Source organism: Cynocephalus volans, chromosome 6, assembly GCF_027409185.1.
Source record: "Cynocephalus volans isolate mCynVol1 chromosome 6, mCynVol1.pri, whole genome shotgun sequence".
Classification (NCBI taxonomy): Eukaryota; Metazoa; Chordata; class Mammalia; order Dermoptera; family Cynocephalidae; genus Cynocephalus; species Cynocephalus volans.
The window spans coordinates 6,414,080-6,440,480 of record NC_084465.1 but is presented as its reverse complement, the minus strand read 5'-3'; the positions used below and the strand labels follow the sequence as shown (position 1 = coordinate 6,440,480).

General features: G+C 40.2%; 1 protein-coding gene and 1 pseudogene across 3 annotated transcripts in view; both read left to right on the top strand.

Annotated features, from left to right (window-relative positions):
- Positions 1–22,809, top strand: part of GALNT11 (polypeptide N-acetylgalactosaminyltransferase 11) — a 55,181-nt gene extending 32,372 nt beyond the window's left edge. Inside the window, exons 5-12 of one of the 3 annotated variants that reach the window (XM_063099252.1) lie at positions 222–347; positions 3,431–3,680; positions 13,292–13,409; positions 14,883–15,035; positions 18,107–18,325; positions 19,491–19,595; positions 21,344–21,481; positions 22,012–22,809. In XM_063099252.1, the coding sequence (XP_062955322.1) occupies positions 222–347; positions 3,431–3,680; positions 13,292–13,409; positions 14,883–15,035; positions 18,107–18,325; positions 19,491–19,595; positions 21,344–21,481; positions 22,012–22,140 (1,238 nt within the window). In that variant the 3' untranslated portion in view covers positions 22,141–22,809. Of the gene's footprint in view, positions 1–221; positions 348–3,430; positions 3,681–13,291; positions 13,410–14,882; positions 15,036–18,106; positions 18,326–19,490; positions 19,596–20,358; positions 20,458–21,343; positions 21,482–22,008 lie in introns of those variants that run through there. The other 2 variants (XM_063099251.1, XM_063099253.1) reach the window with 2 other exon arrangements.
- Positions 4,423–4,805, top strand: LOC134379583 (nuclear nucleic acid-binding protein C1D-like; annotated as a pseudogene).
- Positions 22,810–26,401: the final 3,592 nt, after the last annotated feature.

Genomic DNA, 26,401 nt, shown 5'->3' with positions numbered 1-26,401 from the left:
CTCAACCTGTGTTCCAGCTCTTACCCTTCATTCCTTTCCTTTTTTCCCTACAGGATAAGCTACAATATTCTTTCAAAATAAAGCAGAAGATTCTGTAATATTTGCTTGATAATTTGTTGTTGTGGACTTTAGCAAGTACCAGATACAACTTTAGAATAGATATAAAATGTCTCTGTATATGTCTTGTATGTTTGAATAATGGTGGGACTCTTTATTTTCAGATGATTTGAGAGGAGAACTAGATGAATATGTCCAAAAATACCTCCCCAGAAAAGTTAAAGTAATAAGAAATACAAAGCGTGAGGGGTTGATTCGAGGAAGAATGATTGGAGCAGCACATGCCACAGGTATAAGTTCCCCTGGGCTCTTCTCTGTGGGTGTCGGATGACAAGGGCTCCATCCTCGGAGCCTTGCATGATTCTGCACAGGTCTGTAAAAAGTGGTGTTTTCAATGTGCATTGCCAGCAGGAGCAATGAGGCTTGTTCAGTTTGGGAAAAGCCTTTTCCTAACTCCAACCCTAGTGCTCCAAAGCACATAGTACACGAAGCTGAACTCTAGAATCCTCTCCGGTCTATTTTCATAGAGACCCTGCTTGTCAGTTCTTGCCTCTCAAATAGGTTTTATGTCTTTTTCACTTATCGAAGCAGAAACATCCAAAGTGTAGCTTTATTAGTTTTTAATAGAAAATGTCAAATATATGTGCCCAAACTGCTTGACTTGGATCAAGCTAATAATAGAAAATGTCAAATATACGTGCCCAAACTGCTTGACTTGGATCAAGCTAATAATAGAAAATGTCAAATATATGTACCCAAACTGCTTGACTTGGATCAAGCTAATAGAAAATGTCAAATATATGTGCCCAAACTGCTTGACTTGGATCAAGCTAATAATAGAAAATGTCAAATATATGTGCCCAAACTGCTTGACTTGGATCAAGCTAATAATAGAAAATGTCAAATAATATGTGCCCAAACTGCTTGACTTGGATCAAGCTAATAATAGAAAATGTCAAATATATGTGCCCAAACTGCTTGACTTGGATCAAGCTAATAATAGAAAATGTCAAATATATGTGCCCAAACTGCTTGACTTGGATCAAGCTAATAATAGAAAATGTCAAATATATGTACCCAAACTGCTTGACTTGGATCAAGCTAATAATTGTTATCGTGAAGCTCTGGAGATCTGCAGTATGATTTTAGTTGGTAAATGGACATAAGATTGACCTGTATAACTGTGAAAGGTATTTTCTTTACAATTCCTTCTTGATTCTTCTGATTCCATTGGTGAGAGAGCCTCCATTGTTATTAATATATCTTTAAAACCTTTCCATCATACACCACTCCCCCTCTTTATAAAGAAAGAACAAGTATCAAATTCAGAGTTTTCTGCAGAAAATATACATGGCTAGTCTTCAGATAAGCATGTGCTGCATTCTCGTTCTCTGCGCTTTTCTAGATAACCAGCCCAGGGTGCGGGGGTTGGCGCTGCTCACCGTCCCACCCTCCGTGCAGCCACCGTCTGTCCTGTTTGGTTGGGTTAGCTGGGACTTCACTTTCAGAATCCTTCTTCTTTTCTTTCTCTTAAACCCACAGTGATCAAAAGCAATTAACAAAAATGAGAAGTAGTTCCTCCATCTCTAGCTACAGTCTTGGGCAAATGGAATTCAAGATTTATGATATTTTCTAGATTTCTACTCACATAGACTTACTGAATCGGCTGTATTGAGTTACAGAAGGCAAAGAGATAAAGAGAAAATTCGGGATATTTTCAAGATAATGCCATTTGAAACACTGTCCTATTACACTGCATATATACTGCTGGTTTATGTTTTTTAGATAACAGTAGTTATTTACATTTTTTTTTTCTTTATGATTTGTTCAGGTCCCTGTTCAAATATATGAGGGTATTTTTAAAAGTTCATGGAAAGATTCATATTTTCTTTTCTCTTTTTCCATGAACTTTTTGTGGTCTCCTTTTAGTTTAGGATCTGTCAGAACCAAGCTGATTTGGGGGAAGTCATGTTGCAGTTCAGTGTGACCAGGTGTAATCTTACTTCATTTAGTTAAATTGGCATTAATTGGAAAAAGTAACACTTTTTGAATTAAGAAAAGATATGAATACATTTTCTTCTGAAAGAAATCTTGATTAAATTGATTTCACTTCACATTGAGTGATATGCCTGCTGAACATTTTGCCTTTCTGCATTAAATGACAGCTGGAGAGCTGTGCGCTATTTCATATCCTCATTAAGGTTGTTTACCAACATAGAACTACATGACTCGTTCACTGTCATTGTTGAAAACTTTCTTTCCTGAGGTATTTATTTTATCACTGATTGAAATTGAGGGCCGGCCCTGTGGCTCACTCGGGAGAGTGCGGCGCTGGGAGCGCCGAGGCCGCAGGTTCGGATCCTATATAGGGATGGCCGGTGCTCTCACTGGCTGAGTGCGGTGCCAGTGACGCCACGCCAAGGGTTGCGATCCCCTTACCGGTCACGAGAAAAAAAAAAAAAGAAATTGATACATCTGTTGCTTTAAGCAATTCATGTAAAATCTAAATCAACACGTTTTGTGGATATACATTTAGAAAAATAATATTGCTATCTGATGATGAGATTCTAAGTTTCTTAGCTGCTCAGAATAACCATGAAATTATCAAAGAAACTTGAAATTATCAAAAAATCCTCATTCCTGCTCACAGTTATCAAGAAGAGTTAAAAATGCAGGATAAAATTTTTATGATTTGTATTTTGCTAACTAGAAGAAAGATGTGTCCTTTTGGCTGATGAGAGCCACTAAAGCCAAGAGGGCTGGGAGAACTAGAAGAGAAAGGTGGGAAATGGAGGAAAGAAGAATGACTAGGAGGCAGTGCAGGGGTGGGTGCAGGGGAGAGTCACTTCTGAGAGAACTGCTGTACTGTAGCAGTGATGGTTAATCACGGTGATGTTTCTGAGTCACTGCACTCTTCATTACAAGCGGGGAAATACTCTGAATGTACACTAAACTGAGGAATGTTTCGATACAATAATTATAATACAAATATCTACACACACTGGCCACTGTTACTGTACCAAAACATCTTGAATCACTCAGTGTCTGGACATCCAAAGAGCTAAATTGTCACTGGGAGACTTTGAATCTCTTTACTGAAGAGAATCTATCTGAATTGCCTGTAAATTTTTTCAAGACATTATTGTGTCTTGAAATATATATGTATATAATTTGTATATGCTCCTCAGCAGAATTCTTGGCTGCAGGACTTTCTTGTTTCCAATTGGCAATGAAGTGACAGTTTCTTGTTTGGGGCTGGAAGGGTGGCAGTTATATTTCATGCTGAGCACATGCGCCATCCCACTGGACTGGTGGCTGTCCCTGGATGGAGCGTTAAGCAGCTCTCCTGAGCCTCTGTTGCTGGCCTCCTTAGGAGACGTCCTCGTGTTCCTGGACAGCCACTGTGAGGTGAACGTGATGTGGTTGCAGCCCTTGCTGGCCATCATCCGCGGGGACCGGCAGGCCGTGGTGTGCCCAGTGATCGACATCATCAGTGCCGACACGCTAGCCTACAGCTCGTCCCCTGTCGTCCGGGGAGGGTTCAACTGGGGGCTGCACTTCAAGTGGGACCTTGTTCCCCTCTCGGAGCTAGGAGGAGCAGAAGGAGCCACTGCACCAATAAAGTAAGATTTCTTCTTTATGTTTGAAAAATTCCCACCTTCCTTAAAAGGAAAAATATATTAAAGATAACTCCTTCTACTTTGTAAGGAGCAAAAGTGTTGACTTAATTTGTCCATTAAAAATTCTCGAATGCTTACTGAATTTTATGTACTCTGTCAAGTCCTAAGAAAGATTTATTAGTAAGAAATTGTCGTGCTCTCAAGAATCCAGAGCTTTGTGAGAAAGGCAGACAAATAAACTTAGCAGTACCCGGGGACAACTGCGGCACAGCACACTGGGGGGTGCCCTGTGTGCTGGCTTCCTGTCACGTACCGTGGTGTGCTGCCTTGAACATTAACTTACCTCCATTATCTTCAGCTCTTTGAAGAACATGTAATGCATAAAGCTTTTCTATGATTAGAATCATGAGGATGGTTTCCTACTAGTACAATTACTAAGGCATGGTATGTGAAATTATTTTAAGTTCTCATCCATGTTCTATTTTCTCTAATATTATAAACCTGCTCTTATATTTCTCCTTTCTTATTTTTGTTTTCCTTAAAATTTCTTATGTAGATTTCAGAGAGGTTTGTCTGTATTTTTTACTTTTTAAAGGTCTTGGACCTACTCTTTTTTTTAAAACTTTTTTGTTGTCAAAAAAAAAGAACACATATAAAAAGAGTATACAGAAGGTGAAATAATAAGCTCTGTAGCCGCTGGAAGGAGAGGGCACTGTAGGAGAGGGACAGGCCCCGCGCTGGTCATATGGTGAGTGAGGACATAAATGGAGGCCACCCAGTAGAAATCCGTGAGCACTTGTCAGCCTTTGAGAATCCCCTGGTGCCGTGGATGAGAGGCTGAAGACCATGGGGTCAATTTCTAGAAATGAGTTGTTGCAGACCTTGGGCTCTCTTGAACAAGCCAAGGTGGATTTAGTTTCTGTGTACACATGAAATTCAAGGAACATCCATCCAGTAAAGCAGAACTGGAAAGGATCAGAGTGTATGTGAACAGAGTCAGAGAAATAACAGACAAGGAAAAGGCTGGCAAGCAAAGGTGCAGCTTCAAGACTGGTAAAACATGCCCACTGGGAACTAAAACCTAAAGGTGCATTGAAAGTTGCCAATAAAGGAAACACTAAAAGTTAACTTTTGGTTTTGGTATACACATATTCAAAAAGTGTATCATTTTTATTGTTTTTCATAAGATGATTAGTGGCAATACAAGGTTTAAATGTATTTCTTTGAATATACACATGCTTTGAATATATACACTTTTAATATTGAATTCATATGTACTTTGAACATTGAATTCATATTTTTCCCCCAGAAGGATTGTTATCTTTATTGATTTTCTATACAACACTGACGTTTTAAACATTGTGACATATTTTATATTTATAGTTTACTGTATTTTTTTTTTTATTTTTTTATTTTGTCGATATACATTGTGGCTGATTATTGCTCCCCATCACCAAAACCTCCCTCCCTTCTCCCTTCCCCCCCTCCCCCCCAACAATGTCCTTTCTGTTTGCTTGTCGTATCAACTTCAAATAATTGTGGTTGTTATATCTTCTTCCCCCCCCCAGTTTTTTTTTTTTTTTTTTTTTTTGTGTGTGTGTGTGTGTGTGTGTGAATTTATATATTAATTTTTAGCTCCCACCAATCAGTGAGAACATGTGGTATTTCTCTTTCTGTGCCTGACTTGTTTCACTTAATATAATTCTCTCAAGGTCCATCCATGTTGTTGCAAATGGCAGTATTTCATTCGTTTTTATACCTGAGTAGTATTCCATTGTGTAGATGTACCACATTTTCCGTATCCACTCATCCGATGATGGGCATTTGGGCTGGTTCCAACTCTTGGCTATTGTAAAGAGTGCTATGATAAACATTGGGAAACAGGTATACCTTCGACTTGATGATTTCCATTCCTCTGGGTATATTCCCAACAGTGGGATAGCTGGGTCGTATGGTAGATCTATCTGCAATTGTTTGAGGAACCTCCATACCATTTTCCATAGAGGCTGCACCATTTTGCAGTCCCACCAACAATGTATGAGAGTTCCTTTTTCTCCGCAGCCTCACCAGCATTTATCGTTCATAGTCTTTTGGATTTTAGCCATCCTAACTGGGGTTAGATGGTATCTCAATGTGGTTTTGATTTGCATTTCCTGGATGCTGAGTGATGTTGAGCATTTTTTCATATGTCTGTTGGCCATTTGGATATCTTCCTTAGAGAAATCCCTACTTAGCTCTTTTGCCCATTTTTTAATTGGGTTGCTTGTTTTCTTCTTGTACAGTTGTTTGAGTTCCTTATATATTCTGGATATTAATCCTTTGTCAGATTTATATTTTGCAAATATTTTCTCCCACGCTGTTGGTTGTCTTTTAACTCTTTTAATTGTTTCTTTTGCTGTGCAGAAGCTTTTTAGTTTGATATAATCCCATTTGTTTATTTTTCCTTTGGTTGCCCGTGCTTTTGGGGTCGCATTCATGAAGTCTGTGCCCAGTCCTATTTCCTGAAGTGTTTCTCCTCTGTTTTCTTTAAGAAGTTTTATTTTTTCAGGGTGTATATTTAAATCCTTAATCCATTTTGAGTTGATTTTAGTATACGGTGAGAGGTATGGATCTAGTTTCATTCTCCTGCATATGGATATCCAGTTATCCCAGCACCATTTGCTGAAGAGGCAGTCCCTTCGCCAGTGAATAGGCTTGGTGCCTTTGTCAAAGATCAGCTGACAGTAAGTGTGTGGGTTGATTTCTGGATTCTCTATTCTATTCCATTGGTCAGTGTGTCTGTTTTTATACCAGTACCATACTGTTTTGGTTATTATAGCTTTGTAGTATAGCTTAAAGTCAGGTAGTGTTATGCCTCCAGCTTTATTTTTTTTGCTCAGCATTGCTTTGGCTATGCGTGGTCTTTTATTGTTCCATATAAATGTCTGAATAGTTTTTTCCATTTCTGAGAAAAATGTCTTTGGAATTTTGATGGGGATTGCATTGAATTTGTATATCACTTTGGGTAGTATGGACATTTTCACTATGTTGATTCTTCCAATCCAAGAGCATGGGATATCTTTCCATCTTCTTGTATCCTCTCTAATTTCTCTCAGCAGTGGTTTGTAGTTCTCATTATAGAGATTTTTCATCTCCTTGGTTAACTCAATTCCTAAGTATTTTATTTTTTTGGTGGCTATTGTAAATGGGCAGGCTTTCTTGATTTCTCCTTCTGCATGTTCACTATTGGAGAAAAATGCTACTGATTTTTGTGTGTTGATTTTGTATCCTGCTACTGTGCTGAAATCATTTATCAATTCCAACAGTTTTTTTGTAGAGGTTTTAGGCTCTTCGATATATAGGATCATGTCATCTGCAAACAGGGACAGTTTGACTTCATCTTTTCCAATCTGGATGCCCTTTATTTCCTTCTCTTCTCTGATTGCTCTGGCTAGTACTTCCAACACTTTGTTGAATAGGAGTGGTGAGAGTGGGCATCCTTGTCTAGTTCCTGTTCTTAAAGGAAAAGCTTTCAGCTTTTCCCCATTCAGGATGATATTGGCTGTGGGTTTGGCATATATGGCATTAATTATGCTGAGATACTTTCCCTCTATACCTAACTTATAGAGGGTCTTTGTCATGAATGAGTGCTGAACTTTATCAAATGCTTTTTCAGCATCTATAGATATGATCATATGGTCCTTGTGTTTGATTTTATTAATATGGTGTATCACATTTATTGATTTGTGTATGTTGAACCAACCTTGCATCCCTGGGATGAATCCCACTTGATCGTGATGAATAATTTTACGTATGTGTTGCTGTATTGTTTGCTAGTATTTTAGTGAGGATTTTTGCATCTATATTCATCAAGGATATTGGCCTGTAGTTTTCTTTTTTGGTTATATCTTTACCTGGTTTTGGTATCAGGATGATGTTTGCTTCATAGAATGAGTTTGGGAGATTTGCGTCCATTTCAATCTTTTGGAATAGTTTGTAAAGAATCAGTGTCAATTCCTCTTTGAATGTTTGGTAAAATTCTGCTGTGAATCCATCTGGTCCTGGGCTTTTCTTTGTTGGGAGCCTTCTGATAACAGCTTCAATCTCCTTTATTGTTATTGGTCTGTTCAAATTTTCTACGTCTTCATGGTTCAGTTTTTGGAGCTTGTGTGTGTCCAGAAATTTATCCATTTCCTCCAGATTTTCAAATTTGTTGGCGTATAGTTGTTTATAGTAGTCTCGAATGATTCCTTGTATTTCAGATGAATCAGTTGTAATATCGCCTTTTTCATTTCTAATTTTGGTTATTTGAGTCTTCTCTCTTCTTTTTTTTGTTAGCCATGCTAATGGTTTGTCTATTTTATTTATCTTTTCAAAAAACCAACTTTTTGATTCGTTGATCTTTTGAATTGTTTTTTGGTTTTCAATTTCATTCAGTTCTGCTCTGATCTTAATGATTTCTTTCCATCTGCTAACTTTAGGTTTGGATTGTTCTTGTTTTTCTAGTTCTTTAAGGTGAAGTGTTAGGTTGTTCACTTGCCATCTTTCTATTCTTCTGAAGTGAGCGTTTAATGCAATAAATTTTCCCCTCAATACTGCTTTTGCAGTATCCCACAGGTTTTGGTATGATATATCATTGTTTTCATTAGTTTCAATAAATTTTTTGATTTCCTGCTTGATTTCTTCTTGGACCCATATGTCATTAAGTAGAATGCTGTTTAATTTCCATGTGTTTGTATAGTTTCCAGAGTTTCGTTTGTTATTAATTTCTAGTTTTAATCCATTGTGGTCTGAGAAGATACATGGGATAATTCCAATTTTTTTGAATTTATTGAGACTTGATTTGTGACCTATTATGTGATCTATCCTGGAGAATGATCCATGTGCTGATGAGAAGAATGAATATTCTGAGGTTGTTGGGTGGAATGTTCTGTAGATATCTGCCAATTCCAATTGGTCTAGAGTCTTGTTGAGATCTTGTGTTTCTCTACTGATTCTTTGCCTAGATGATCTGTCTAATATTGACAGTGGGGTGTTCAGGTCCCCTGCTATTATGGTATTAGTGTCTATTTCCTTCTTTAGGTCTAATAGAGTTTGTTTTATAAATCTGGCTGCTCCAACATTGGGTGCGTACATATTTATGATTGTTATGTCTTCTTGATGGATCAGTCCTTTTATCATTAAGTAGTGTCCCTCATTGTCTCTTTTTATGGTTTTTAGTTTAAAGTCTATTTTGTCAGATATAAGAATAGCCACTCCAGCTTGTTTTTCTTTTCTGTTTGCATGGTAAATCTTTTTCCATCCTTTCACTCTTAGTCTGTGTGAATCTTTATGGGTGAGGTGGGTCTCTTGTAGGCAGCATATAGTTGGGTCCTGCTTTTTGATCCAGTCAGCCAGTCTATGTCTTTTGATTGGGGAATTTAAGCCTTTTACATTAAGAGTTGTTATTGAAAGGTGTTGATTTATTCCTAGCATTTTATTGGTTGTTTGGTTGTCTTAGGTGTCTTTTGTTCCTTGCTTTCTGATTTACTGTTTGGTTTCTGTGTTTGTTGGTTCCTTAGGTTGTAGATAGTGTTTTTGTTAGCTTGTTTTCTCTTCATGAATGCCATTTTTATTATACCAGCGGGTTTAGATTTTTCTTGGGTTTTTATGGCAGTGGTAGTTATTTTTCAGGAACCAAACCCAGATTTATTAACTTTTGGTGGTGTACTTTCTTGATTTTTTGTATTTCTGGTATCTTTTTTTTGGTGTTTATTCATTGTGGCAGGGGGTTTCACAGTCCACCGGTTTGAGACTAATGACTAACTAGGATGTTGCTGTGGTTGCCAATTTTGTATGGCTCCCTCCGTGACTGCTCAGTTGGCCTCTAGTGTCTTGTGTGTGTGGTTGCCTCGGGTCTTGGGCTTCTCCGGGGAGCCACCTTTCTGGTCAGCTTGGACTCTGCTGGGCTGGTGGATCACGTACCACAGGGTGTGTGATCTCCGTTGAGCTTTCACTTTCTGTACAGGACTTCTCCCCGTTCCGTGTGCTCTGGCCCAGGCTGTTAGATAGTGCAGTGGCGACCCCACCGGGTGTGTGGTTTCTGTCGAGTCTCCGCCTCCCTGGCCGCACGTCTCCCCACTCTGTGCGCACTGTGCTGGGCTGGGGCGTGTCTTCTGCACCCCTCGTCTATCAGCTGGGCCTTCAAGACCCTGCTCGGCACCGCCTCGCCCAGGAAGTCTACCAGGTTTCTGCTAGGCACCGACGACCGGTCTCTCTGGGTGCCTTTGTAGCACTATGTAGATCTTTCTCGAGTCTTGTTCACCTTTGTATCACCCCCGGTATAAACCGAGTCTAGCGCCCACCTGCAGCCTGGTCTCCGGCAGGTTCACGCGGGCCTGGGAACTCTCCTACCACACTATTCCCAACCAGAAATTCGTTAGGCTTTTTTCCAAACTGGTGGTCGCAGAGATGGTATCTGCCTCCCAGTAACAGGGAGTTTACCTGGGGCCAGAGTCCAGGGTGTGGTGGAGTGACAGTCGGCCCGCCCGTACTTCCTTGCCCTCCCGACACTGGCCGGGGACGCCCCCCGCCACCAGCCCTGCCAGAGAACCGCAGAGAGAGTGGGAGGGGAGGCCGGTCCGCACGCTCCGGAAAGCCCTGCGCCAGGCCAAGCAAGTGGGAGGGCTCAGTGATGGCCGAGCTGGGCGGGGCTGCCCGCACCTGGGAAAATGGAGGCAGCCCCGGGGTGGTGAGTGGCCTGGTGGTGCAGGAGGGAGCCGGGTGGGCATCCACCCCCCGAACAGAGCTGTGCCAGGGGTCACTCACAGTGCTGTGCCAGGTCGGGTGCTCACTGTGTCTCTGGTTTGTTACCTTCCCAGTTCTCGGCTGCTGCCGCCTCAGGCTGTTCAGTCGCGGCGCGGCTCGGGCGCTCCCAGGAATCTTCTTTAATGCCAGCCTGAAACCTCGAATCCTGAATAGGGCAGCTGGCCGCCTTCAGCGCGGCCCCGGCCTCTGGGATCCTGTCTGCATCCACAGCAGCCCTGGCGCCGTGTTCCCTGTTTCGAGACTCGCTTTTGCAGCTAAGAAACAGTTCTTTTCCTGCTCCACACTTCAAAGCTGTTGCCTGTAAATGAGGCAGCCTTTCCTGCCGGGGGTAAAGTGGCGGTCACCCCCCACGACCGGCCAGCAGCAGCGGTCCTCCCTTAAGCTAGTTTACTGTATTTTTGATGAGACTCTTATTTCCTTATGTAGGCCAGTCTTGCAAATACCATTTTATAAACAAATGGTAAAATGTTTAAAATTAACATTTTAAGTTAGATGTTCTTTGTAAACTGTTTTAAATGAATAATGGTCTTGTCCAGTATGCTGTCTGTAGACTTAAGTTATAAGTACATGTTTCCACTATATGAATTAAGAATGAAATTACGTAAATGTTTATTTTTTTTTTCTGTATAGTTACTTCATGTTTTCATGATTTTAGGAATTATTAAGTGTGAAATTAAACCTTTAAGGTACTTTTCTAAAAAAAAAAAAAGTATACACATAAAAAGTATAAAGTCTATATGACATATACAGACACACACTTTAATAAATGGTTATAATGTGAACACCTGTGGATTGAGTCCAGATTTATTATTATTCTTTTCCCAGCTGCCACTCTGTTGTGAAGTTACACATTCTTATATATTGTTCTTTTAATGGTTCCCCTAGAGAATAGAGCACACTTTCTTGATTTATCAGAGTGTAATATAGATTGATACTTTCCTCAAACGATGCAGGGATCTCTCTGGATGTTCATACTCCAGTTATCCCTGCATACAGGGGATAGCATATGTAAAGCTGTATGCAATTGTTGATGTGCATATATTTTAAACTCTGCAAGACGTTTTTATGTAACCAGTATTCATTTAGATTCACCCACTGTTTCCCCTTGTATGTCACTCCATTCTTATCTGCATCAGCAGGCTTCCATCTGGGATCACTTTCATTCTGGCTCAAGAACATTCTTTAGCATTTCCTTTGGTTGTACCTTCTAGTGGTTAAGTCTCTCTGTCCTTGTTTTTGTGACCGGTACTCAGCCAGGGAGTACACCGGCCATTCCTATATAGGATCCGAACCCGCGGCGGGAGCGTTGCCGCGCTCCCAGCGCCGCACTCTCCCGAGTGTGCCACGGGCTCGGCCCATCATCATTATTTTGAAGATTATTTTTACTCTATATCCCATTCTGGGTTGGCAGATATTTTCTTCCCGGACTTTGAAGGCATCATTCAAGAATCTTCTGGCTTCTACTATTTCAGACAAGAAGTCAGCATTAATCTTCTTTTTGCTTCCTTTGAAGACAATCTCTTTTTTATTGGCTGCTTAAATTTTTTTTCTTATTTTTCAGATATGTATAAACATGGTTTCTTTTTGGTAGTATCTAATTCCCTGCCAAATCCATAGTCCTGTCTTTATCCTTAAACATATCAAGCAGTTACTTAAAATTGGTAACTGTATTTAAAACCCCTGCACATCTGTTTCTATTGTAGATTGTTTCTCTTGTTTTTCTGTCATGTGATTTTTATTTTCCTGACTGCCTGGTTACTTATTTGTTTGCTTGTTTACTTTTGCTTAGTGCCAGACATTATGTATGAAAAATTGTAGAAATACACTCATTCCTGGGAGGATATTTTCTTCCTGCATAGAGAATTTTGCTTCTTCTCAGGCCACTGGAACCCACGATCCCCTAGACCCTGTTTCAGGAAAGGAGGTGACTGGCAGCTGGCTCAGGTCCCTGAGAAGTCCCATCTCCTTCAGCTTCTCTTGCTCTAGCAGAGGGATTCCCAGCATCAGCACTACTGACATTTGGGGCCAGAAAACTAATTCTTTGTTGCGTCAGACTCTGTGCATTTTAGGATATGTAGCTGAATCTCTGGCCTCAACCCAGATGCCAATAGCACCCCCTACACACACACACACACACAAACACACACACACACACACACACGCCTCAACCCAGATGCCAATAGCACCCCCTACACACACACACACACACACACACACACACACACACACACACACACACGCCTCAACCCAGATGCCAATAGCACCGCCTACACACACACACACACACACACACACACACACACACACCAAGTTATGACAGCTAAAAATGCTCCAAACATTATGAAATATCTGCCACACACACACACACACACAGTTATGACAGCTAAAAATGCTCCAAACATTATGAAATATCTGCTAGGGGACAAAATTGTCCCAGTTGAGGGCCACTGACACATTTGAGTCCAACTCAAAATGTGTGAGGTTTGTCGGGTTTCTCTTGGGCAGGCCCTGGGGTCCACAGTTTTTATCCCAGCGGCTCTGAGACTGTCAAAAGGAGTTACACAATTCATTTCAGGTGGATTTCTATAAAAAATGGTTATAATAAGAAAATTACTTTTGATATTTAGAAAAGTGCCCTTCTATGTCAAACACCTGGCATATTATCAACAACCTAGAAAATTGATGTATGGGGCCCCAGCTTATTCCCTGGGGGATAACAGTTTATATTAGTAATGATCCAAAGCTGCACTGGATATTTTTAAAACAAAAATAGTAGGTAAGATAACTAACTATATAGAATTGGTACAGTAATTATTTTCCTTTTCTAGGTCACCTACAATGGCTGGGGGATTGTTTGCCATGAACAGACAGTATTTCAATGAACTTGGACAGTATGACAGTGGCATGGATATCTGGGGAGGAGAAAATTTGGAAATATCATTTCGGGTAAATTTATCTTTTTGCCTGCTTAGTTATTAACTTTGTGCGGAGTGGAATATAATTTTCATCCATCATCCCATATGTTCTGTAAATTCTCCTTGATTATCTTTATTGACAAATTGTCCCTAATGAAATCTACTTCACCATAATCTGTGTAGTGGATAATATCTATTCAAAATGTCAAAAGCATTTGAGAAGCCATATATTTATTTTACCAGAATTTTTAGCACTGGCTGGTGAGCTCCGCTGGTTAGAGGGTGGTGTTGATAACACCCAAGTCAAGGGTGCAGATCCCTGCACCAGCCAGCCACCAAACAAAACACAACAAACAAAAAAGAATTTTAAAAGTATGGTTGTAAAGAATGGTTGGGTATAAATTAAGGAAGTCTTAATGTGTGTTTAATCTAGAGTTTTGTTCTTTCTTTGTCAGTTTATTAATTTTATTGATATCACTAGATATATATAGTTAGGGTGATCAGACTTCCCTGTTTGCCTAACATCCATCCTGGTTCATACCTGTTCTCCTGGAAAAATTAATAGTAGCTCCCTATTTTATATTTAGAAGTAGCCCAGCTTGATGCTAAATTATTCCATTTTACTGAATCTTTAATATACAGGTACCTCCAAACTGAGGAAGAAATTGACCTTTCATGACCTCTCCTCTTCTTGAAATTGCTAAGGTTGGAAAGATGACAGTATAGGCGGGGTTTGAGGCTCAGGGACCATGGTGGTAAGACAGTCTTTGGAAAAGGCAGAAAAAGGGTGAGGGGGGAACTGAGACCTCTCCCTCCAAGCAGATGTTCTATTCTCTGCTCCCCATCTCCTAGTCCAGTCAGTAGAATCATCATGGGGTAATGCCACAATACCTGTGTGTATGTTATTTTGTATTTTGTATTTAAAAGGCAGTTTTTCCTCCGTAATCTTTAGAATTTTAAGTTTGAAAGGCATAATAGATATTACTGTAGTCTTATTTTTTTAGATAAAGTAATCAAGTCCCACAAAAAATTAACACAACTGTAAAGTAACTCAGTCAAGGGCAAAATTTAGACCAGAACTAAGGTCTTTTGAATCTTAATTTAGAGTTATTCTGTATACTTTATTTAAAACTGTTTTCAAAAGTATATGCATTTTATAAGAAAGTACCTATAAAACTGAAATTAGAGGACTAGTTAATAAGTATTCCTTGTCCCTAAGATCCAGTCCCATGGTCTGTTAAAGCAACAAAGTATGGTAAATGCAATTTCAGACACACGGTAGTAAATGAATATTACACTGTTTTAGAACTTAGTTCATTTTTAATCATAAAGACAGTCTTCTGAAATGTACCCTCTTTGTTCTATTTGAATATTTGTAACCAGTAAGATAAAGCATTGCAAAGTTTCATAAACACCAGTGTAATGAAGACTAATTTCGTGAAAAGTCAGAGAGTGGCTTCACACAGTGCAGCCAACGTTTAAGGCATGTTTTGCTTCCGACCAGATCTGGATGTGTGGAGGGAAGCTCTTCATCGTTCCTTGCTCTAGAGTAGGGCACATTTTCCGAAAAAGACGACCATATGGATCTCCTGAAGGCCAGGACACCATGACCCACAACTCTTTGAGGCTGGCCCATGTCTGGTTGGATGAATACAAGGTGAGATCAATTTCTTGATCAGAAGGTGAATGATAGGCCAGCCCCGGCTTCGGTGATAGCTTTGGTTGCTCTCTTTTTAAAACTCTCGCTTGCATATTTCTGTTTGCTTGACCTTTACCGTAGGGCCACCTCTCTAGCTTTCTTCTGTCTCTTCTCTTCTCCCAGTATTTCCCTTGTTTTTGTTTGCAATCTGACTCTTTTAATTTTCCAAGTGGCTACTCTATAAGAGGTAATGCAGCCAACATCAGAAGAACTTCTGTCTCTGGTTGCTCTGTTCCCTCTGGTCCCTCTTGTGACTCTTGCACAGCCTGGCTCCTTTCCTTCGCTCATGGGACTTTGCTATGACCCAGTCCCTCTGCTTCCCCCTAACTATGTTAGACTCCACATGTTTAGAATTCCCTCCCACTTTCTCTTCTGACTTAGGCAGCTTTCAGTATTTTCTTTGTAACAGCTTTGTTGGGCAGATCAATTTAGGAATGTTTTATCACCCCAAAAAGAAACCCTATGGCCTTCAGCCATCACCCCCCAATCGCTCCATCTCTCAACCCGAGAATACCACAGATCTACCTCCTGACTCTGTAGTTAATTGGCCTTTTCTGGACATTTCCTCCAAATGGAATCATATAATTGGCAGTCTTTTCTGTCTGGCTTCTTTCATCGAGCATGTTTTCAGTTCCTCCATGTTATACCATATTTTAGCACTTTATTCCTTTTTATTGCCAAGTAATATTCCATTGTAGGAATACACCACATTTCATCTATCTGCTCACCAACTGGTGGACATTAGGGTTGGTTCCACTTTTTGATTATTATGAAAAATACTGCTGTGAATATTTGTGTTCAATTATTTTTTAGACAGTTCCTGCACACCTTCTGTGAGCCAGGCTCTGTGTTAGGTTTGTGGGGATAAAAGACAAGTAAGGACGTGTGCAATAATGCTCAGCACTGGGGGGTGAACACAGACGGAGCTGCAGATGAGGGTGCAGCAGCTGGCTGGGTGTGGGGTGCAGGAGTAGGGCTCCCCAGCACTTCTCCTGAGGTGTTGGTTATCTCCTCCCTTCGCCCTTTGCAGACTTTGAGCTCCTTGAGGTCCCACCCCACACTAATCTTTGAATCATCACTGTCTAATGTAGTTCTCAAAACATGGTCCTTAGACCCACAAAGTCCCAGCCACCTTCACAGCTGGGTTAATACTGCATTGCCACTTTCTCCATGTCCACACTGCCCTGTTGGTACGGACTGGTGCAGTGAAATGGCTGTGCCTTAACATAAACCAAGGCACTGGCACCAAGTAACACCAGTTGTCACTGCGTTTCTCACCACCAGTCACTCAGAAGGTACAAAAGGAAAAGCCAGTCTGTTGGGCTAGGGCTGGGTCTGGAGCTCCCAGATCCCTCACATGCCAAGCTGGGTCACCAGACCCCTTCACGCAGGTCTATGAGCTAGGTAACTGGCCAAAAGGTCCCTGGAGCCATAGGTTGAAAGCATGGCTGCGCGGGGCAGACACCCGAGGCAGACGCCCACCCCCCTGCTTCACTAAAAGTCCTCTCTCTCTCTCCTCTGAAGAACACAAGAATAGCAATGAAACTAAAAAGATACATTGGCGCACATGCTCACTAACTCCACACACACACAAGTTGCCTACAATGGACATGCCGAACCACACCCAACTGGACCCAATGCGAGGGCCCTGACCAAACTATTCTGTTTTCCCAACAGTCTCATTTAAGAATGTCATTGATGAAATAATAAAAGTAATTAGTTTTATTAAATCCCAACATGTCTTTTCCATACCCCTTGTGAGTGTGCACACTCACACAGAAAGTTCCTTGCTGCGTGCTGAATACAACAGTTGTTTCAAGGAAAAACACTGTGCACTTGTTTGAGTTGTGAGTGGAGCTAGCCACTGTTCTCCAGGAGTATTCTTTTTATGTAAAAGAATGACTCACTCACATACCATGGTTATTCATATTTGGGTATTTCACAGACACTTTCTCAGAAATGAACCAAGTGATGAAGATGAAAACAGCCATCAGTCTGTGTTCCTCAAATGATAAATTAGAATTTTGAAAAACTTACATCCATCATCACGAGGTTGACACCCTCCCAGTACTTAAACATTTCTGAATATAATTTCTTGATATTGTATAGAGAAAATTTTCAGTGTTTTGTAGAACCGCACAACCCAGTGGACCAGTATTTTCCAAATCACTAGTGCACGAGGTTACAAAAATCTTGACTGGGTGAAAGATCCATTCAAAGAGCAAGACTGACCAGAAGATTTTAATGCAATAGTACAAAAACCTCAGTAATATGATTTCATATTCCACATTATAACAACTTTAAAAGTTACTGAGTTTTGGTGTAGTATCAGAAAAAATTATAATTATCTGTAACAGCTATTAAAATACTTCTGTTTACAACTATATACTTTCATGAGATCGTATTTTTAAAAATATATTCAACCAAAACAACATAGCAACAGGCTAAGTGCAGATATAAGAATTCAGCTGATTTCATTTAAGCCAAAGAGTAAACAGATTTGAAAAAATATAAAGGAATTCCACTGTTCTCACCAAATTTTTTTGGTTTTGAAAAGGAGCTTATTATTTTAATGAATTAATAAATATTTTAAAATTTCTTAATTGTAATTTCTAATCTGGTAAATATCTATCAGTAGATAAAACCTACACAAACAGTACCTCCTGGCATCTTCAGTAATTTTTAATAAAAATACAGAGCCCTGAGACCAAAGAGTTTGAAAACCACTGATCTCTCTCACCTATAGCCTGTTTGATTCTCAGACGCACCGTTTTATATATTTTGCTCTTTGTGAAATTGGGATGTATCTTACAATTCCAGATATGTCTTATTATCATTGTCAGTGACGGGCTTAACTGTGAAAAATTTTCATTGACATTTTCTGGCAACATCAAGAAAACACCACCGTGAAAAATACTTTTGTTCATGATCCATTGTTTTAAGTTGTTCTTTAAACCTCAAATATAATTGCATAATTTTTATTTTTACCGAAAAAAGTCCATTCTTGTCTTTTTCTTTTTTAAATTCAGGAACAGTATTTTTCCTTAAGACCTGATCTGAAGACTAAAAGCTATGGGAATATCAGTGAACGTGTCGAGTTGAGGAGGAAGCTGGGTTGTAAATCATTTAAATGGTATTTGGATAATATTTACCCAGAGATGCAGGTGTCTGGGCCCCACGCCAAAGCCCAACAACCCATTTTTATCAACAGAGGACCAAAACGCCCCAAAGTCCTTCAACGCGGAAGGGTAAGGAAGCAGTCTTATCAAAGTGTTTCATTAAAAGTTGTATGATGTGAAGGTATGAAACGCCCATAAGCCATACTAATAACATCCTAGACTTGACAATGTGTAGATTTAATGATAGACGTTAGCTTGCCTTCCACTACATTCTCTTTATAGCAACTTCCTCTACTCAGTTTTAAGACCTTAGAAATTTTAATGTCTTTATTGAAAGGAAAAAAAAAAGAAATCTTAATATCTTTGATGTTACTATCAAGATCTTTTACCTGCCGGCGTTAAGGATAAGTTAGGTGATAGCTTTCAAGAGTGCAGACACGTGATATACACACGGAATAAAGGCAGCATAAGTAAGTATAAAATTCATTTCACAGAGACAAGTCCAAAAAGGAGAACACCTGAGACCGCTCTCTACCGTGTGGTCACAGCTCTGAGAACTGACATTCAGCCAGGACGGGAGGTGGTGGCTGGGGTCGGCGTGGTGGCGGGGAGCCCGCTGACCAGACACGTTTCCTTAGCTGTCTCCCTCTTGTTCCTTAAAATTCTTCCGAGTTTTATAATCACACTTAAATTTTAGGCGTTAGCCAAAAAATCGTACCTTTTTCTTGAGTCATTTCTATTCTACCTTATAAGATTTTTAAAAAACCCACCATCAAGGTGGTTATTATTAGCGTTTTTCTCTTGAAGTAAGGAGAGAGAGCGGTGTGTGTCCGCCCGCTGCGCTCCCTCCCAGCATTATTTACTGCTGTTCTCTCACCTGTGGAATATTTACCTCCGGTTTAGCATGGATATTACATTAATTATGTGCTGTCTTTTTTATACCTTTTGTTCTTATTTCCTCCATTTCATTGTAAGGTTCTCTAAGGCAGGGATGATATTTTAATTTCCTTCATTCCCTATAGCAGAGTAGTAAAAACTTGTGTATTTAGCTAGAATTTATGCTTGACACTGCCTGCATATGTTGCTAAAGTTGCTAATAACCTTGTAATATCTGTCTTGATGCTCCCCTGTACTGAGGCTAGAACTTAGGAATAAAAAATGCTTATTTTTATGACCCTTGGAATAATATTCTTACATTTTATCCAGAACCTCCTTCTCAAGCATTGGAAGGCATCTTGTGACGCTGGTCTTTCTGTGCATGCTGACGTATCAGGAGATCTCTCTTTTTTTACAGCTGTATCACCCACAGAGCAACAAATGTCTGGTGGCCCAGGGCCGCCCAAGTCAGAAGGGAGGCCTAGTGGTGCTAAAGGCCTGTGACTATGGTGACCCAAACCAGGTGAGTGATGCCTTGGCATGCACAGCCAGTCTTCAGCAGGTGGGCTCTGGTGATGGGAAGCTGCCAGCAGTCACTCCCCAGGACACCAAAACATTTAATATTCTGACTGCTCTAAAATTACATGCTTTAAGTTGGAAAGGACCTCAGAGATCGTCTTGGACAACTACCCTTGTCTCCTTCGTCTATTTTTCCCACATCTGCTCAGTGTTTGTTGAAGTTGCATTTCGATTGTTCAGACCATTATTTGTACTCTGTAGTATTATATGGAATGAATTGTGACTTTCAAGCTCTATGAGTTTGTTAGAAATGGCGAAGTGCGCCTTCTTCCTGGACAAGAACCTTAAAATGTGCAATAGGTGAATCAAAGTATCTTTTGTAGAATTTTCTAGAACTGAAATCAAATTTTCTTAACTGATTTTTAGTGTTCATCAGAGGAAACCAAAACAGAATTTCAGTTCATTCTATCACTTAACTTAATTTCAGTTTATGTGTGTCTTTTCAATACTGAAGTGGCCCTAAAAATAAATAACATTTTAATTTGATACTGTAATTTCACACTACTTTGTATCTAATAAAATAGCATAACCTAACAACAGTCTAATCCCATAGTTGGTGTCTCAAGGCTACATTGTTCACAACACATCCTAAGTAGTTTTTATTTCCATTTTAGTGGGTTGGTGTCACTCAAAAATGAAAAACACTTGGACTTTATGGTAAATAGAGTGTATACTTTGAAATTTCATAGAACATGTTTTATTTCTAGGAGAGTTCATCTAAGAGACTAAGGTGATGTGCCTATTGGAAAACACGGTTTAAAAAGGTGCAGTTTCTCAGTCACGCCGGTTACATTTTAAGTGCTCAGTAGCTGCATGTGACCAGTGGCTCCCTGGACACACGGGTTGTGAACCAGCAGCACTGCAGGAAGTTCTGCCACAGCTGTCTCTCACTCGGACCGAGTCTTCCCTTCATAGGAGTGGAGAGCATACAGAGCATACACACCCATTTGGGGTCTACAGCTAGCAGCAGCAGTGAGTGAGATAATTAGGAGAGTAGAAGACAGTGTATCCTGTTGAATGGAGCGGTGGGGAAGAGGAAGTTATTCATCGCACTTGCCATTTTAGCCCATTTCAGGTCTGTGTTCCTGAAAGTAATCATGTAGGCAGTGGAGAAGATTATCCTGAAAGGTCATTTGTGCATCAAGGGAAGTCCTGCTTCTGGGTGGTCAAGATGAAACTGTAGATCTCATTGCATATGTCGCTATGATCTGGAATGAGTATGATATTCTGCAGAATGACGCACTGGACCAGCTTACGCATTCATCCCTGCCCAGCAGATGAGGGCCGCAGGAATGTAACAGCCTTGTGTGTTTCTGGCTGCAGAAGGCGAGCCAGCAGCTCGGTGGGCTCTTCCAGTTCTTACACAGTGTATTCTAACTGTGAATCCCTGCAGTGGAAGAGATTTACACTTATGTGATCACTTAAACTCAGTTAAGTTAAATACAGTTAACAAAATTTAACCGCTGCTTAGGTCTTTTCCCAGAATAGCACCTCACTTTCTCCTGTGTTAGTTCTCACTGCATTTCAGGTAACTGAGTTGAAATTTGCTTTCATGTAAGTCTAGTACATTGGTCTGTTTCTGCTTTGAGACCATACAGAATAAGTCCGTTTTTCTTCCACAAATATGTCAAGCGAGTCCAGTCCTGAATTTCAGTATCTAAAGCAAAACTTGGGGTTTTTTTCCTTCTCTAGATCTGGAGTTATAACGAAGAGCACGAATTGGTTTTAAATAACCTCCTTTGCCTCGATATGTCAGAAACCCGCTCGTCAGACCCACCACGACTCATGAAGTGCCATGGGTCAGGAGGATCCCAGCAGTGGACCCTTGGGGTGAGGACGGCACCTAGTGTTGTTGGGGGATATGAGGAGGCAAGCAGGGTGGAGTGAGGGAGCGTGGTAGGTGGTCTTCTGAGTCTGCAGCACACGTCCCCCTTATCTGTGGGGGATACTTTTCCAGGCCCCCAGTGGGTACCTGAAACTGCGGATAGTACTGAACCTTCTGTGCAGTATATTTTTTCCTATCCATACCTATGATACCTATGACAAGTTTAATTTATAAGTTAGGCACAGTAAGAGATTAACAACTAATAATAGGACAGTTATAACACTGTACTGTAATAAAAGTTAGCAAATGTGGTTTCTCTCCAAATACCTTATTGTATTGTGCCACAGGTAACTGAGATTGTGGAAAGCAGAACTGCAAGATGAGGGAGGGCTGCTGTATCTCTTAATTAATCTTAAGTGCTCCCCATCTCTTCTGGATTTTGGTATCTTCTTTATACCACGTTCTGCTGGTATGTTTTTTAAAGAAAAGGAAATAATTGGTGGTTTTTTTTTTCTTGCTACCTTTTTTTCAGAAGAATAATCGGCTGTACCAGGTGTCCGTTGGACAGTGCCTGAGAGGGGTGGATCCCCTGGGTCAGAAAGGCTCTGTTGCTATGGCGATCTGTGATGGCTCCTCCTCACAACAGTGGCATTTGGAAGGTTAAGGTGGGCGCCATGCTGGAATGGCGGTTCATCAAGCTTTGCCTCCTCTGTAAGGTGCAGTGCTTTACAAGAATGTTGCTGCTGCAAGGACAGCCTGAGCTGATTCCCCGGTTGGGTAGAGCCATCCTGGAGAGGATGACCATTTCCCTGTCCTCCTGGCGGTGCCTGGGAAGGTTAGCAGAGCTGACACAGCAGATCTGGTAGAGATGACCATCAGCAGGTGAAGAAGGACGTTTCACTAAGACGTTAGGTCATTTGTGAGCTGCTATTAAGGAATTTCTTGCTTATAGAGGTTAATCAGAATATAATTTTAACTTGGAAAAGTCAGGTTTGAACAGGGGGACAAAACCCAGGAAATGGACGTTTCTATTCAGATTTATTTATGCTTCTTTCTTAATCCCCTTTAATGATGGAATGGGTTTTAGCTGATCAGGAACTTCTCCTGATATCCCTTCTTAGAAGACTTCATAGGAGACAATTTTTTTGTACTTCTATTATCGTTTGTTGATTGTTTTAAATAGATAATTTTAAACACTGAGTGAATCCACATTACTTGTAACTTCAGAAGGCATCATAAGACAATATTTAAGAGGCAGTTAACTATTATAAATTATTTTGATGAATGATGATACTATCTGCGTTTAAAATAAAGGATCCTTTTGTCTGCTCTATATCTTTTGTCCTGTATTGGGGTCTCTGGTCTGAGTTGCCCCATGTATCTGATACATGTGATAAGAAATAATCTCGGATTCAGCTGTTAAGCTAGGAAGCAAGGCAGTAGCTCTTACCTTTAGGGAAGTGTCCCAGTTTCTTAGCTTGAGCTGTGTGAATTTGGATACTTTACATCAAAGTTGCTTGTGAAACACTCAGGTATTACTGATAAACAGGCAATTGGATGTAGAGGGTCAGGATCTCAGATTTATCTCAATTAAAGATAATAAACTTGGGAATCATCTGCATATACTGTAAATGCCAAAATATAAGGTGTATTTTTTCCCCCAAAATCAGGGGATGTGCTTAGTTATTTTATCTTGAACCACAGAGCAGTTTAAGCACCATATTAGATACATGATCTGTATCTGTCATTCTACTTCAGTTATGAGATGGTACATATATAGAGAAAGCAAATGGTTCTGAGTGCCCCAGTTAAAGAGCAGAGATGGTCAGACTGGATAAAATAGACCCAACTATACGCTGCCCATAAGAAACTCATTTTAAATATGAAGACACAAATAAGTTAAAAGGATGACAGGATATATGTGTTCTTAACACTGATTGAAAGACGTGGAATAGCTATGTTAATATTAGACAAAGTAGTTTTCAGAGCAAAGAATATTACTAGAGATGAGAAAGAGGGTCATGATGATAAACAATTCATCAAAAGTAGTGTCAAACATTTATACACACAGTAACAGAACTTCAGAATACATGCTGCAGAAACTGATAAAACTGCAGTGAGAAGTAGACATATTGACAATTATAGTATGAGTTTTTAATACACCTCTTAATAATTGATAGAAAAACAGCAGGATATAGAATCCTCATAGTACCAGCAACCTAATTAACATTTATGGAATGCTCCACACAACAGAACACACATTCTCTTCAAGTACACATGAAATATTTATCCAGATAGACCATATTTCAGGATATTAAACAAGACTCTGTACATGTATACAAATGCAAGTCATGCAAAGTATATTAGAAATCATAACAATAGTAATAAAAATCAGTTAACAAGAAGAAACCTGGAAATATCTCCAAATATATGGCAACTAAATTCCCACAGAAATCAAAAAGCTCCTCTGAACCGAAGGAAACCAAACACACAACATATCAAAGTTGTAGCTTGCGGCTAAGTTAGTACTTGGGGATTTTATAGTACTAAGCACCTGCACTAGAAAAAGAGAAAAATCTCAGTGACTTCAGCTTCCATCTTAAGAAAATAGAAGAGCGAGTGTGAAGATAAAGAAATAGAGGAAATATGAAATATCAGAACAAATGAATGAACTAGAAAAAAAAATAACAAAATTAATGAAACCAAAAGCTGGTTGGAGATCGATAAAACTGATAAACCTCTAGCCAAAGAGAGAAAGAAAAAGGACACACGTTAGCTGCGTCAGGAGCGGGAGGGGCGATCTCGCTACAGAGTCTGCGGATATTAAAAGTATGTGGAGCAACAGGAACGCGCTCATTGCAGGTGGGAATGCAAAATGGGACATCCGCTTTGGAAGACAGTTTGGCTGTTTCTTAGAAAATTAATCGTGCTCTTACCATACGATGTAGCAGTTGTGCTCCTTGGATTTACCCAAAGGAGTTGAAAACTTACGTCCACACAGAACCCTGCATATGAATGTTTATAGCAGCTTCATTCATAACTGCCACAACTTGGAAGCACCCAAGATGTTCTTCAGTACACGAATGGATAAACCGTGGCACATCCAGACAATGGAATATTATTCAGGGCTAAAAAGAAATGAGCTACAAGCCAGGAAAAGTCACGGAGGAATTTAAATGCATATTACTCCGTGAAAGAAGCCAACCTGGAAAAGGCTGCCTACTGGGTAATTCCAGCTGTATGACATTCTGAAAAAGGCAAAACCGTGGAGACAGAAAAGATCAGTTTCCGCCGGGGGGTGGGGGCAGTGTGAAGGTTAATGTGTGTCAGTTTCTCTGGGCTAAGGGATGCCCAGATATCTGGTAAAACGTTATTTCTGGGTGTGTCTGTGCGGGTGTTTCTGGATGAGATTGGCATTTGAATCAGTGGACTGAGTAGGGAAGATCCACCCTCACCAGCGTCGGTGGCGCCATTCAACCCACTTAGGGCCCAAATAGAACAAAAAGGTGGGGGAAGGGTGCATCTGCTCTCTCGGAGCTGAGATGTCCATCTTCTGCCCCTGGACACCAGCTATCCTGGCTCTTGGGCCTTTGGGCTCAGACCAGGACTTACAACACTGGCTCCCCTAGCTCTTAGGCCTTCAGACTTGACTGGAACCACACCAATGGCTTTCCCTTGTGCAGTCAGGAAATCACAGAACCTCCATAGTCACACGAGTCAGTCCCTTATAGTAAATCTCTTTCTGTGTATCTATACGTATCCTATTGGTTCTGTTTCTCTGGAGAACCATAATACAGGGAGGGAGAGAGAAGTAGGTAGAGCACAGAGGATTTTTTGGGCAGTGAAACAATTCTATATGATTAATGGTTGGTACATGTCATTACACATTTGTCAAAACCCATAGAATGTTGCCCGAGTGAATCCCAATGTAATCTGTAGTCTCTGGGTGATAATTTGTCGATGTAGGTTGATCAGTTGGGGCAAATTTACCACCCTGACCAGGGTGGTGGTGGTGCAGGAGGCTGAGGGGGGGCACAGAGTATATGGGAAGTCTACTTTCTGCTTAGTTTTGCTGTGAACCTACAACTGCTCTAAAAAAATAAAGCCTACTTTTTAGAGAAGGATAAGGGATTTTTGTGACCAACTTTATGCCAATAAATTTGACGGCTTAAATGAACAAATTCCTTGAAAGAAACAAATTACTAAACTTCACTGAGAAGAAAGAGCCTGGGGAGCCTGATACTTATTAAAGAAATTGTAGTTTAGAAACCTTCCCACAAAGAAAACTCCAGACACAGATGGTTTCACTGGTGAATTCTATCAAACATTAGTAATTATACAGTCTCTTACGGAAAACCATGAAATTTTGACATGATAAATAAGCCTTAAATATTCATTTTAAAAACAATACACAAGAAAGCTATAGACCAATATCCTACATGAATTTAAAAGCAGAACTTTTGCGGGTCTACACTCTCTAATGCTTACCAGGTCTCCATCACGTAAAGGTGTGGTCTGGGCACAGGTGTGACTTGCCTAAGTGGATCAGAGCCACTGCTGGACTCACCCTCTCTTCATGAGAGCAGGCAGGACCTGGACCCATGTCAGGTGAAGTGTTGAGAGATGCTGCAAGCAAGGGGTCCAAGGCCCACTGCCTGTTTTTTGTAAATAAAGTTTTACTGAACACAGTCATAAAAAATACAATTTAAGAAAGCAAAACTTCCTTATAAAATAGTAGCAAATCCAGCAATACATAAAAAAGGATGATACATTATGGACAAGTGAGTTTTATCCCAGGAATGCAAAATGGCTTAACATTAGAGAATCAATGTAATTTATGATACTAATAATTCAGGAGAAAAGGCATATATTATCGTGCAGAGAAAGGTAGAAAATTGTGACAATTCAACACCCATTTATGATAA